The sequence below is a fragment of the Chironomus tepperi genome, unplaced genomic scaffold (assembly GCF_022539635.2).
Source record: "Chironomus tepperi strain 1889 unplaced genomic scaffold, CSIRO-AGI_Ctep_v1 contig_13, whole genome shotgun sequence".
Lineage (NCBI taxonomy): Eukaryota > Metazoa > Arthropoda > Insecta > Diptera > Chironomidae > Chironomus > Chironomus tepperi.
Window position 1 is genome coordinate 328,373 of NW_027226135.1, and position 14,868 is coordinate 343,240.

Consider the following 14,868-nt stretch of genomic DNA (forward strand, 5'->3'; position numbering starts at 1 on the left):
TCCCACTATAAACTGTAGGTCTAAAGGGTATGGTACAACAGATTTAAAATCGCAGTGCCTCTAGCTCATAAGGCTGGGCCCTTCAGTCATTATATATATACATCAATGTTCTACGAAAAAAAGAACAAAGTAGCTTTAGGAGTTGCCAGGAGCGTGGCATTGACGGCAAGACATTTCGTTGCTCTGATGATGTGTTATTAGAGAGCTTCTTCGGTTAGCAGCATTCCATTGATCATTGATTAAGAGTAAAATATATCAATTGACAATTTAAACAAATTTAACATTTTATTAAGATCTTGCAAGCACATTACATGTTTCATTACATTTTGTTATCGTCTCAAAATTATTTCCATTTGGATTGCATCCACCGTAGGTAAAGCTATGATAATTTTAATTACAGCATTGAATCAAACTTTATCGAAAGAGGAAATAAATTGAATTTTTTACCTTAAACACTTCTTCTGATCTGTGTCATAGTAATACCGCGGCATACTACCTGAGAATAATGCAACAAAATTAATTTTATTAACAATTTGAGATTTCAATCTATTTTTTTTAACATACTTCGACATGGTCCTTGATATTTAGGTTGGGTACACACAGCTGAAAATGATTGTTAATTAATAATTCTGTCAAAAATTAAGAAACCTTGCTGTGTGCTGTCCAATTTTCTATAAAATCAGTCTTTTTTGGGAATTTAAGAACATTTTTGCGGCACATTTGAGCTTGCTCTACGGCACACGAATCCAATGTAACCAAAATGTTCTATTTGTGTTATGTGGATATTCCTTAAGGAATATCAATGCAATACATATGGAAAATTTTGGTTACATGAAATCTTGGAACTAATTTTGGACAACACTGCTCTATTTTCTAAAATTCATCTTCAACTTAATCAATTTTCCAATTTTACTTACAATAATTATTAGCTAAATTAGCATTCGATGGATTAATATTCACACTGCTATCAGTTCCACTCATAACTGCACTCGGATTTGGAGCTTGCTGACACTTGTATGTGATTATCAACAAAATCAGCAGTGCTGCCTTATTTAGCATGTTTATTAACCTGTAAATTCAATATATGCATGATAAAATCTTAAATTTATGTCGATTTTATTGTATATTTAGGTATTGGCGATTGGTAGAATGAAGCCAACGATAAAGGCAGCTTTAAGTGTCATCTGAATGGGGTCATGGACCACTGTTGATCTATACAGCCAGCAAAGTAAAAAAGCTATTATTAGAATTTTTAAAATTAATTAATTTTATTCAAAAATTTCAAAGTAATCCGAAAATTAAACATTAATAACTCCTAACTGTTATACAGTCACATCAATCACCATCGGTTCATCACCACTATCTGACAGTTCCTCATCCTCCTCATCCATAAAGTCCAAATAATCCTCCAATTCCTCATCATCCAAGTCACCATCCTCATTCTCATGCTGCATCACATGAATCCTCAAACTTTTTTCGTCCGAAAATTTCTGTCCACAATTTCCGCATTGGAACTTAGCTCCACTATGATGAGACATTAGATGATACCGCAAATTCTTTGTTGACCTAAACCTAACCTCACATTGATTACATTTATAAGGCAGCATAGCTTCATGTGTTCCCATGTGTGCCTGCAAATTCTTCATTGTTCGAAACTTTTTATCACATTTTGGACATGGAATGATTGGCGATTCCTCATGGAGCAGCATGTGCCGCATCAAGTCACTTCCTTGCTTAAATCTGTATTTACATTTTGTGCATGCATGTCGACGATCACTGGAATGAAGTGGCATGTGACGGGCAAGGCCTTTTGGCTTAAGGAAGACTTTACCGCAAATTTCACATTTTATGTCTGGAGTTGCAGGCTCTTGTGATGGTATTGAGGTGGATGCCACATCCTCAACCTTTTTGGACTCACAATTGTCATCAATAATGTCTGATTTTTTAGGAATTTGATCATCAGGCTTCTTTGTTAAGTTCTTCTGTGACTTCTTAATCATCATTTTACTGCGGATTGCATTTGTGAATTCACGTGATGTATTTTTGAGCATATATTCAGATTCGCTGTATTTTGGATTGATTTGTCGTCGTCGTTTGCCAGTTATTTGATCGGAATTTGGGGTGTTTTGGGAGTCTGAGGGGTGTGGGGATTGGGAGGTTGATGGGATTGATGATTGGGAGGATACTGTGGATTGGGTTGAAAGTTGAGAGCTTTGTGTGGACTTAGTTGAGTGTTGGGAGCTTTGTGAGGGTTGGGTTGATGGCTGGGAGGATTTGATTGGCTGAGTTAAGTGCTGAGACAATTTTATGGACTGGGTGGAGTTCTGGGAGCTTTGGGCTGATTGATCCGATGGCTTGGAGCTTTGAGTGGGCTGGCTTGATGACTGTAAGCTTTGAGTTGATTGGGTTGATGGCTGTGAGCTATGAGATGATTGAGCTAATGGCTGAGAGCTTGGGGTGGACTTGGTTGAGCTTTGTGAAGGTTGAGTTGATTTCCTTAAGTGTTGTGAGCTTTCTGAAGGATGATTTGAGGATGACTTGGTCGTTTTGGGTTGGGAGTTGATGTCTTGTTGAGCTGAAGCAAGCTTTCGATGTTTTGTTGCATTTTGAAGACTTTTTTGAAGTTTTTGTGTATTCTGATCATTCTTACAGCTGATTTTGATCAATTTTTGTAGATTAGAACTCAATCCTTGATTCCTTTTGCTATCTTCTTGATGATTTGTTGTGGATTTTGCAATTTTTCCATGAAAATCTGTTTTATTTTTGTCAATTTTTTGTGATATTTTATTGATTCTTATTAGATTCTTGAGTTTAGGATCAAGCTTTTGCTCTTCTTTGTCATCCTCTTGAGGATTTGTTGGAGTTTTGTTGATCTTTTGTGATATTTTCTGTGATACTTTGCTGATTTTAAGCAATTTTTGTGATTCTGAGTTAATCATTTGCTTTTTATTGATAGATTTTTGAGAATTTGTTGTAATTTCGTCAGTTTTTTGTGAGATTTTGTCAGTTTTTTGAGGAATCTTGACAATTTTTACCAAAGTTTGATGATTCCCATCAAGTTCCATCTTCTTTTCCTCAATTTTTTCAGAATTTTCTGAAATATTGTCAATTTCTTGAAAATTCATCGAATTTTTCTCAATTTTCACTTGAATCTTATCAGTTTTATTGCTGCTTTGAGAGTCTGACGATTGCTGTCTAATCAGATTCTTATAATTCTCAATATCTCTAAATATATCCAAGGTCTTGATTACAAGTTTATCGCTATTGCCTTCATCTGGATTGTCTTTTTGGATATCCATTGATTTATCCTTTGATTTAGTCTTATCTTGTGGATTTGATGCTGTAACTTCCTCTAAATTGTTGTTTTTCTGGTCAATTCCTGTCAATTGCTTCCTTTTAATTGACTTTTGATTGCCATTGGAGATTTTCTTAACTTTTTGATTTTTTTCCTTAATTTCAGTAGAATTATCAGCTACGATATTAACCATCGATAACTTGTCATCATCTACAGCAGCACTATCCTTAGATTTGATCTTATAACTGCCTCTTTTCCTCCTTATTGTCTTTAATGTCACATTTTTTCTAACATTCTTGATGATTTGATCATCACCAGCTATAAAATCATCATCAATTATTGATTTCTTGGACTTGTCATTGCTAGATCTGTTTTCAGGTGCTAGCTTGTCGATGTGGCATGCTGAGATGCTTTCAAGTTCGTCCTCATAGTCAATTGAGTTTGTTGTAGAATTATTGAGAATTTGAGCTGAATTTGATGGAATTTTCTTCATTTTGGAAGGAATTACATTAGAAATTGCTGTAGATTGGGTCAACTTCTCGTCTAATTTGACGTTCTTGCTGACATTCTGTTCCTTATTCTCAGGTTTTTGCGGCTTATTGACTAATTCACCAACTCTCTTCAATGACTCCATAACAGCCGCATTTTTCCTCAAATCCTGACTAAGCTTCAATCTTTTTATGTCATTTGCAGTCTCAATTCTCACTCCATATCCAATACTGTTGCGTCTTGGTACTTTTTGCTTCAAATATGTCAAATTTTTGAGCATATTTTGCGGTAATTTGATGATTTTGTCAGTTTTTATTGAATTTTGAGGACTAAGCTTGATGGTCTTCTGCTGGATTTGCTCTTTATTGCCTGTTGAAGGCTTCAAATCTATTTTTTGTAGTTTGTCTAGTGATTTTTCAGGATTTGATAGATCAACCTTGACTGGACTGGTCCATGAAGCCTTTTGAAGATGATTGTTCTGGTTTGTTGGACCTCCTGCATCTTCAGACACATCTGATGGCTTCCTCAACAAGCTCCTGTGGTCCCAAGCACTGTCAATAGTCATCCTCCTCATAACAATCTTATTTAAGGTTTTATTCTCAGTTTGAGGAAAATTTTCTTGTGAATATTTGATTATTTTGTCAAAAATTGGTTTGTTCGGCTCAGGATGTGGATTTGCTGGCTTAACCAGATACTTGGTGCCATAAATTGGGGTTTTTAGAAGCGATGGTGATATTTTTTGGATGGCTGAGTCAGATTTGGGGTCTGGGACCTGATCTGATGGCTTAACAGTTCCTTCATTGCTGCCATTAGTCTTAGCATCATCTAAGCTACAACTAGACTTAACTTTATCATCCTTATCGCCACCAAGATGCTTCAAAATTGGATTTTCAACAAATATTTTTGCATCTTTACCCAAAAAATTGTCACAAGGCTCGTTCCTCATCTGTTGTTCCTTAAACTTCTGCATGTCCTTGTTTAAATTGTTCAAAAATTCAGTATAACTTCGACTGAACTTTGGCGATCCTGTTGCTGTTGCTGATCGTTTTAGGATTTGTTGTTGGTCAGGCTTGGTTGATTGTGGTCTTGGATTGACTATTGGGGAACTAGTTTGGGTCGTGAACCTGTCAGGATTAATTTTTGACTTTTTATGTCCATTTTCTTGCTGGTTCCTCAGTTCTTGTTGATTCTGTGAGTCAAATTTAGTGGAATTTCGTCTCTTCTTTCCAGCTAGGCTGCCGACTTGACTGCCAACCTGCTTCTGTTCGAAATTAGCTATTGAGTTCCTCCTGTAGTTCCTCTTATGCTGCATTGACACTTGATCAACTGGAACTTCATCCTTTAATGCCTGTATTGAGTCACTAAACTTTTCTAATGGAACTAACTTATTGCTTTGTGTACATCGAATGAATTTTTGACATTCAAGCTGTTTGAAGTCTGTTGTGCTGGTTATGGTGATGGCCTTGATGGGAGTGTATAGGAAGCTCTTTGGATCATCCTCGAATTTGAGTTTTTCAAGGTATTGAATTTTAGACTCGATATTTTGAATTATTGTGTCGACGTCGATCATATTTGGAGGTGGATGTGATGCTTATGCTGGTTTTAGGGTATGCTGGTGATTATTTGGGTATGCAGGAGCTGATCTTGTAAATTTGTTGATTTTTTTGTGAATTTTTATGGATTTTTTGTCATTTTTGACTTGTTTGATGTGAAATTTCAGCCTAAATTCCAAAATTTGCTAGATTTTCACTTCTACAGCCACAAAAAGTCTCAAAACTGCACCAAAATTCACCAAATTCCAATCTAAAATATCAAAAATTAATCATTAAAATTGACAAATTAAAATATCTTTTTTTGTTTACCTTTTTTAGGAACTAAAGTTCAATTTAGTATAAAAATCTCAACTTTTAAGCCTTAAACTTAATTCCTTAATCTTAAAATTCAACTCTTACTTCCAATTTCAACTTTTTAATTGCAATATTTTCAATTTTATTCCTTAAAAAACTTTGTTTTTAATGATAACAAAAGTCCGCGAAAACACAACACACGATGAGTCAGGACGGAGATGATAAAAAAGTTTTGGTCATGCTTTGAAGTCAATGGTAAACAGCTGATTGATTTGAATTTGAAGGAGCCGTTAATTTTAGTTGGGTTTTGGGGTTTTGGATGAAAAAAATTTTTTTTGGAATAAAATGCGTGATTCATATCACGTAAAGTTTTGGGTACGCAATTTCATGGTTTAATGGTCAAATTTAGTTATTGTTTGTATGATTCAAAATTAGGGTTTATGTAAAGGTGAGTTTGGATACATTTTTAATGTGATGTAACAAAATTTTCGATGTTAATTCCTTTACATTCACGTTATCCATGAAATTTTATAATTTTTTCACTATTTTTTGGGGAATATCATAGTTCTTGATCCCAGAATAGGACAAGTCGGTTAATCGATTTTATATCTGGTACCAGACCAGCCTAGAGTCTTCCACATTGTCGGACTCAAACCGAATCTGACATCAAGTCATAGTTAGGTCAGTCTGACATCCATTCCTAGATTTCTCGAATTTATCGATTTTCAGTCATTTTAGTTAATAATTGTCAAGACTGAGACCAACACTTTCCAGACTAGGAAAAATTCCTTTATGGTGTCGGTTTCGGTCTTGGTCTTGGTCTCGAGACTTTGTAAAACTCTAATTTTTATTGACTCAGTCACTGACAATAATTCACGACATTTTAATTACAAATATTTGATTTCATTATCATTGACTTACTTTAATTCAACAAATATTTGCAATAAAATTATTTTACTTTGTAATCTTTTTACATTAAAACAATATTCAACAAACAACTTTTAAGAGTGAATTATTCAAACTGACAATTCGCTTATTGATTCTTGTTTTGTATGTAAATTTAAACTATTTTTTTGTTTAAACTACATGTTATGTTCAAAATTGTCATTATTTTCATTGTTAACACACGTTTTCAGGTTTTTTGTTACTAGAAAATTGACAAATATTTGACTAAAAATCATTTGGATTCTATGAAACTCTTCAATATTTCAACAGATCAAGTTGATCCAAAGCAGAATTTGTCATGAATTTTGACGAATGTTGACCTCGTGTATAGTCATCTGTGTATATTTCTGTCTACTTACCTTACTATGACCGAAAATCCATCATCAGAGCAGCGTAATCTTGACTTTTGTCAAGTCAAGTCCAGAGTCAATTCATGTGAATTCCGAGAAATCCTTAAAAAAGACAAAAAAATCACATTTCAATCATTTTTCACTAGCATTTATGAAGAAACAAAAATAGTTTTTTAACAACTTACTCACGACTCTTCCTTACACGATAGCTTCAGTCAAAAAAGTTCTAACAAAGGCTGCTTAAAGTTTTACTTTAGTCTGTAGAGTGAGTTTGAGTTGAACAGGAAGGAGAAATTCATGAGAAGTTAAAAATGAAGATTATTTGGTGTGCATTTGTGGTTATTTTGATGAAATTTCAGCGTAAGTGGAAATTTCAAAGGTAGATTAAGAACGGATTTTATTGGATTTGACCAAAATACACCTATTTTGGTCAACATTTACTGAATCTGACATCAAACCATAACCAAGTCGGTTTGAATTAGATTAGAATTTATAAATCACAAATCTACGCTAGAAATGCGAAATAAGTCAATTTGATGCACAATGAAGTCAAAAAGTCACTATAATTTTTGGGATTATTGTAACTTTTGGGAGACTGAGACCTAAAATACTGGAAATTTTTCATAAATACTACTTAGTCTCGATTTCACCTGTAGTCTTGACATCGGTCTCAGCCTCAATCTTAATCTCAATTATCTCGGTCTCGATTTTAATCTTGGTATTGGTCCCAGACATAGCCTCGGTTTCTGTCTCAGCTTCTGTCTATGTCTTAGTCTCAGTCTCAGTCTAAGTCTCAGTCTAAGTCTTAGTCCCAATAATCCTTACCTTACCAGTAGCAAAACACATCGTTAAATTGTTTACTTCAATTAACAGTCTAATTAGTCACTTATTCCTGATGATTGAAAGTGAAATTAATTTTGCAATAAAATTAAATTACGGAAAACAAGTCAACAAGTCATAATTAATGAACTTGTACCGACTAAACAATATATTATGGCTTAGTTTCTTACTTCCTTTGCTGGCCGCACAAGAACTCCTTGCCGAGCGTAGGGAACATCTAAAGATAGGTCATAGGTTAGCTATCATAGCTTAATTGCTGGAATTGATAAAATTCTTGGTTATTTCCTCTCTGGTTCATTGGGTAAATCAAAAAGTTGTCCAAAAAGAAATAAAGCGTAGAATAAGCAAGAAATAGAGTCACTAGGCAGGTGTTATGCTCAGATTATACAGATTAAATTAAGCAAGCAACATAAGGATTCATGATGCTGCGACCGAGATCGAGATCGGAACTGAGACCGGAACCGAGATCGGAACTGAGATCGGAACCGAGATCGGAACCAGCAATGTGTCTCTCCGGAATATAAATTCAATATTTTGTGACTGTCATGCTCTAGATAGATGTACACTTACAGACCTAGACAGTCCTATGATTCAACATTCTGTCCAAAAAAGTCACTTCCATTTCCAACCTGTCAGACTTGAACTTGTCTTGAACTCATAAACATTTAAGGTCATTTTCACATCAAAAGCTTCAATTTACTTTTTTAATTTTTGTTACTTTTATTTTAGTTTCATTTGCCGGCGGTGACGGAACATGCAGTACATTCGTTACAAAAGCAATTGACATTATAGACACATTCACGACATCCATTGATACAATGCAAAATGATTGTATTGGCGCATTAAGCTCATATGCAGTCACACATTCAACCCAACCATATACAGCCTTTGCTAATGCACTTTATGAAATTTATAGTCAATGTGCTAAAACTGAGAGTGATTTATTTGTGGACATTTATGACAAGCTGCATACATTGATTGATCCTGATAATATCTATAATGGAGATACAGTTGGTGACTATTTAACAGGATCTACGGATGCAACACGATATCCATTCTCGTGTATTGCGACGAATGTTGAGAGTATTTTGAATATTGTTGCTGATTATGATAAGGAACTTACGGATGTATCGAATTCACATTTGAAACATCATCAGATGCCAAAGGAGGATTTTAGTGAGACATAAAAGTTTTGGGATTGTTGTGAAGATTCTTGTAAATAGTAAAGGAATGTGGATGAAATAAATTGGAAATGTTGTTGAAAATTGACAAAGTTGGAAGGATTGACTGTGATTTGAATTTGATTTTTACAGAAGCAAGTCGGATGATTGATCCAAAATCCGGCACTAGGACAGCATGACTCGGACTTGATGGTCAACCTGACTCTGATTTGTTGCCGGATTCGGTTCATATTTGGCTAGGTTGTTAAATCGAAAATCTGACACCAGGACAGCGTCAGACTTAATAACTGACGGTACCCATGCATGGTGTCTGATCCGGTTCAAACCCAACCTAATGTCGGATTTTGAATCAATTAACTGACATCCCTAACAGCCAAAGAGACCGCTTTTAGACAAGTTGTGGTCACTTTTGTATCTAGAACAGCCATAGCTCTTAAGTGTAGAAGAGTTAGGAGATGGTTGATATAGCGATAGATTGGTTAAGGTTAGGGCCACATTTCATCTATAGACATCAAAGTAAGAAAGTGCTTGTGTGAGGCGCTAGAAGGCTTTTTTAATGAGGTCGAAAAAAACACGTGTTTTGGATGGGGACAACAGCCATAGCTCTTACCACCTTTAGGAGACCTATACCATACCATACCCAAAAACTCCACCTGAATCCCTTCAAACATTACATTATTCTAATCCATTCAATCAAAATTCCACAACATTTTTATTTCAATAACTTCTTGATATTTTATTTGGAAAACTTTCTATTTGTTCATGTACATATTGACTTAGTTGATTAATATCCCAATCATCGACACTTCTTCGCTTCCGTAGATAGTCGTCTGGGTTTATCTGAAATTATTTTAGAATTGTAGAATTAAGCAAGCAAGCTACACATAAGCGGGTTCCTGATGCTGAGATCGGAACCGGGACTGGAACCGAGATCGGAACCGAGATTGGAATGGAAATCGGAATCGAAACTGGAACCGAGATCGGAACCGAGGTCGGAACCGAGATCGGAACCAAGACCGGAACCGAAATCGGAACCGAGAAAAGAACCGAGACCGGAACCGAGATCAAAACCGTGAATGGGAACTGAAAATTGGAAATAGAAACATAGATCGGAACCGAAATCAGAACCGAGACCGGAATTGAGACCGGAACCGAGACAAAGATGACCCGATAAGATTATCTGGAAGTTTTAGTCTCAGTCTCAGTCCTTAGGCCTTAGTCCCGGCCTCTTTTAGCTACAAACTCAAATCTACTCACTGTATGATTATAAATCGACCGAACTGTACAGAACACAATATACCACACAAAATATATCATAAACCACAATGGAAGATGCCATGTCCATCTACCCATATAGTAATAACTCCATCTTGTATCACGTGCTTCTGACTTCCTTGGTTCAATTGATGTATCACTGACATTTTTAGCATTTGATTCAATTATGGATGTGACTTTATCATTTAAACTTTTGGCACTAACAAAATTATTGATTAAAATTACAAATATAATAAATTTTACTTTCGTCCGCATGTCTTGTGATTTGTACTTGACAGCACTAAAATATTAATGTGAGTACAAGAATATTTCTCACTTACGCATTCAACAGTTAAGTATTCCCTACCAGATTATTAAGATTAAACCCGAGTAATGGTGGCATTTGTGATGGGGATGTCTATGAGAAGCTGGCATGGCATAGTACGGTATGGCATGGTAGGGTACGACATGACATGACATGGCATGACATGGTATGGTATTGCATGGCACAATATGACATGGCAGAGTATGGCATGGCACGGTATGACTTGGTATAGCATGGCATGGTATAGCATGGCTTGGCACGATATGGCATGGCACAGTATGGCATGGCACGATATGCCGACCACCCCACATCACCATATACTACCCGGGTCTCCATGTTCTCTTTCTCGATCAACATTTTTTCTCATTTATTTTCATATTTATTTTTAGAGTTACTGACCCATAAGAAGAGAACCATTTATGATACATATTGACAGAAAAAGTATATTTGTGCATCAAATTAGAGTATCTTTTTGGTTCGATAGAACATGAAAGTTGTTTGCAGACTGAGTATTAAATGTGGAGCAGTGGTCTACTTAATTTTGATTTAAATATTGCAGAGTGATTTGTATTGGATTGTGTGGAGTTAAGTTGGGGATGCAATAACAGGGAAAGAGCATGCAGGGTACAGAAATGCTGCTACGGTACCTAAAAGCGGGGTCTATGGCTGTTAGGGTTGGTTTGTGGAGTTAGTAGACATTCTTTGTAACTTTATGGGGTCAAATCTGATCAATATGAAGTCAAGGCACATCCAGACTGGCTAAAGCAGTGATGGACAACCTTTTATTGTCCATGGCACACCTTGTTGGTAAGCCTCGACAATATCTAGACACGGTACACGATTTATAGCATTTCCAAGCATTTATGGACGCCATTCTAGTGTGTCGCGGTACACAGGTCACCCAGCACAGAATAAGAGAATGTTCAGACGCTTTAGATGATGGTAAGGAAGGTGCTGATCAATGTACAGCATAAAAATCCATAAAATACACCTAAAAATCCAAAAATCTCAAACAAAATTTTATTCAATTAAAATAATAAGTATTCTTAAAGCTATCCCGAGTATACAAAGAGCGTGCTCAGTTTTGTGAGCACGCTTCTGAGCATGCTCAAATTCATCGTTTTACGTGCTCACCATAGCATGCTCAACTGAGCACGCTCATGAGCACACTCTGAATGTGCTCTCGAAAAATATAAAATATTTTTGAGCGTGCTCAGGTGAGCACGTTCAACTGAGCATGCTCATGAGCATACTCAAACTCAAAATTTTGATGTGCTCACCTGAGCACACTGCTGAGCATGCTCTTGAGCACATCTTAAGCATGCTCATGCAAAATGGCATTTTAAATATTAGCATGCTCATCTGAGCATACTCTTGAGCATACTCCTGAGCATATCTTGAGCATGCTCGTGTATTATGCCACATTTTATTTTAACATGCTCACCTGAGCACATCGTTGAGCATGCTCAAGAGCACACTCTGAGCACAAAGCAAAAATGTGGTTTATGAAATTTCAGCGTGCTCACTTGAGCACATCGTTGAGCATGCTCAAGAGCACACTCTGAGCACAACGAGGAAATGTGATTTATGAAATTTCAGCGTGCTCACCTGAGCACATCGTTGAGCATGCTCAAGAGCACACTCTGAGCACAACGAGAAAATGTGGTTTATGAAATTTCAGCGTGCTCACCTGAGCACATCGTTGAGCATGCTCAAGAGCACACTCTGAGCACAACGAGGAAATGTGATTTATGAAATTTCAGCGTGCTCACCTGAGCACATCGTTGAGCATGCTCAAGAGCACACTCTGAGCACAACGAAGAAATGTGATTTATGAAATTTCAGCGTGCTCACCTGAGCACATCGTTGAGCATGCTCAAGAGCACACTCTGAGCACAACCAGGAAATGTGATTTATGAAATTTCAGCGTGCTCACCTGAGCACATCGTTGAGCATGCTCAAAAGCACACTCTGAGCACAACGAGGAAATGTGATTTATGAAATTTCAGCGTGCTCACCTGAGCACACTCTGAGCACAACAAGAAAACTTGGAAAATTTTGGAAAATTTTATGAAAATTATTCACCTGAAAATACAGTGAAACACTGAAAAAAATAACCAAAAAACTCTTAAAATTAATCAGTAAAAAACATAACATTTATATATGGTTTTTGCCATATACAAATTATTAGGTAAAATACAGCGGTGGCGTAATGGTTAAGGCGATGGTCTCATATAGCAACGAAGCGGTCTCAGGTTCGAATCCAGGTAAAAGCGAAATTTTCTAACTTTGGTTTTTTCAAATTATTAATTAAACAGGATTTATTACAATAACATTTTCTAATAGTACTAATATTATAGGATTAAAAAAGTGCATTCTCTCTCTCTCTCTCTCTCTCCCCTAAGTGAAATTAATTAATTTTTTTTAAATTTTGCATATTTATGCATGCTTAGTGAGCACGCTCTAGAGCATACTCAGTGAGCATACTCTTGAGTATGCTCCTAAGTATGCTCTGAGCATGCTCAACTTTATGTCACATGACACTTTTCAAAAAATGTGTTATGTCACACCACATTCTAGAGCATGCTCACGATGTGCTCTGAGCACGTTAAAAGAGCATGCTCTCTGAGCGTGCTCAGAAGCGTAAAGTAGTGACATCAGGTTTTGTATGAAAGAGCATGCTCACACTAGCGTGCTCAGCGAAAATTTGAGCATGCTCTTAGCGTGCTCTTTGTACACTCGGGTATCCGGATCAACGACACATAATCCAGGTGTGTCGCTCTCCCAGTCACACGTATCAGGACATGCAGCACATGGTTCACCTTTCTCATACAGCGACAATGTCAAATACGGAATTTTATCAAAATTACATGTAATTTGTGTAAATTTATTAACTCCATATAAATCAGTTGCATTCTCATATTGACTTCCACTACATCCAACACGTTGTGTTTGATCATAAGACATTGCCAGAAAGTGACCAATTACATAACCTTGAACGTTTTGAACAAAGTCAACGACAGTGACTGGAGCAACAATAATTTCACTAAACCATGCAAAGACTGAATTCGTGATTGTTGTTTCTAGCGGTGGACGGATCGGTGAATATGAATTTTCGTAGTATATATTTTGACCAGCAATAACTGCCATGTTGTAGTTTGATGAATTGTACCCTGGAAATGTATGATTTTGGACATTATGGAGTCATTGTCAATGACTTATTGAGGTTAGGAATTAGCAGGATTTTAGATTAGAGCTCGAAGTCGACTTGACTGTATACTTGACTCAAGTTTACTTGATTATGTACTTGATTCAAGTCTGCTTGACTTCATAATTGATACAAGTCGACTTGACTCACTATTTAATTCAGGTCGACTTGACTCCATACTTGACTATAAGTCGACTTTACTCCACACTTGATTCAAGTCTACTTGACTAAATACTTGACTTAAGTCGACTCGACTCCATACTTGACTCAAGTCTACTTAACTCCTTACTTATTTCAAGTCAACTTGACTCTATTCTTGATTGGAGTTGACTTGACTGTACACTTGATTCAATTTGACTTGATTCCCTGCTTTATTCAAGTCAAATCGACTCCATATTGTCCTCAAGTCGACTTGACTACATACTTGATTCAAATTGACTCGACTTCAAGCTCTACTTTGGATCTTCGGATTCCAAAAGCCCAAAGAAGCTCCTCCACTTGAGACTAGACTCCAGTGGACGCTCTTCAACATTGAAGCCCTGCCAACTCTAATTGAGGTCATTATACTTACATGTATTTTTGCATGGATCATGTGTAGCACACGTTTTAACATGCAATGATGACATGAACTCTAATTCGACGTCCCATTGTAGTTTGTACATGTGACTTGCCATTGGGAAGTTTTCAGATGCCTGTGAATATTACAATTATTATAAGAGTCAAGTTTTGAGGGATTGAGGGCCTTTTTGGGTAGAAATTTGATTTCTAGGTTAAGGTCCACTAGCCAGGACAGTCAATTCCAGGACCCAATGGCTAATTAGCCATAAAATATGCAACTTACATTGCTTGCTGCTCCAAGAGCTAAATTAGATCGACACCAATTCAATGTTTCTAGCATAAGGTCTCGTTGAGCGGAAGTAAATCGGAAGAACTTCCTTCCGGGTGGACATGATGACACAAATTGCTAAAAAAATTAATTTTTTTTATTTTGATTCTATTTTTTAGGTCTGTAAACTTAATATTATTTACTCCTGTATTGTTGAATGCTGTATTCCTCAAATTTCCACACAAATTAACATCACAATAATTTTTCACAACATTTTCTGAGAAAGTTCCACAAATTAAATGGAATAA

At 36.3% G+C, this 14,868-nt stretch overlaps 2 protein-coding genes across 2 annotated transcripts; both read right to left on the reverse strand.

Annotated features, from left to right (window-relative positions):
- Positions 1-288: 288 nt before the first annotated feature.
- LOC139089578 (PI-stichotoxin-Hcr2n-like) lies at positions 289-1,205 on the reverse strand. Its single transcript, XM_070639146.1, has 4 exons — positions 918-1,205; positions 565-603; positions 448-496; positions 289-379 (listed from the first exon to the last, which is right to left on the reverse strand). The coding sequence occupies exons 1-4, from the start codon at positions 1,057-1,059 to the stop codon at positions 289-291; spliced, it is 321 nt and encodes a 106-aa protein (XP_070495247.1). The 5' UTR covers positions 1,060-1,205.
- Positions 1,206-1,237: 32 nt separating this feature from the next.
- LOC139091239 (uncharacterized) lies at positions 1,238-5,834 on the reverse strand. The gene is made up of 2 exons (XM_070641221.1): positions 5,647-5,834; positions 1,238-5,587 (listed from the first exon to the last, which is right to left on the reverse strand). Exon 2 carries the CDS (start codon positions 5,352-5,354, stop codon positions 1,323-1,325), a length of 4,032 nt encoding a protein of 1,343 aa, XP_070497322.1. The 5' UTR covers positions 5,355-5,587; positions 5,647-5,834; the 3' UTR covers positions 1,238-1,322.
- Positions 5,835-14,868: the final 9,034 nt, after the last annotated feature.

Bases quoted from the DNA above. Each gene is read 5' to 3' on its own strand.
- LOC139089578 (XM_070639146.1), bottom strand. From the start codon at position 1,059: ATGCTAAATAAGGCAGCACTGCTGATTTTGTTGATAATCACATACAAG. The intron at 497-564 runs GTATGTTAAAAA...CATTATTCTCAG, and splicing joins ATATCAAGGACCATGTCGAA to GTAGTATGCCGCGGTATTAC. The intron at 380-447 runs GTAAAAAATTCA...AAATTATCATAG, and splicing joins GATCAGAAGAAGTGTTTAAG to CTTTACCTACGGTGGATGCA.
- LOC139091239 (XM_070641221.1), bottom strand. From the start codon at position 5,354: ATGATCGACGTCGACACAATAATTCAAAATATCGAGTCTAAAATTCAA.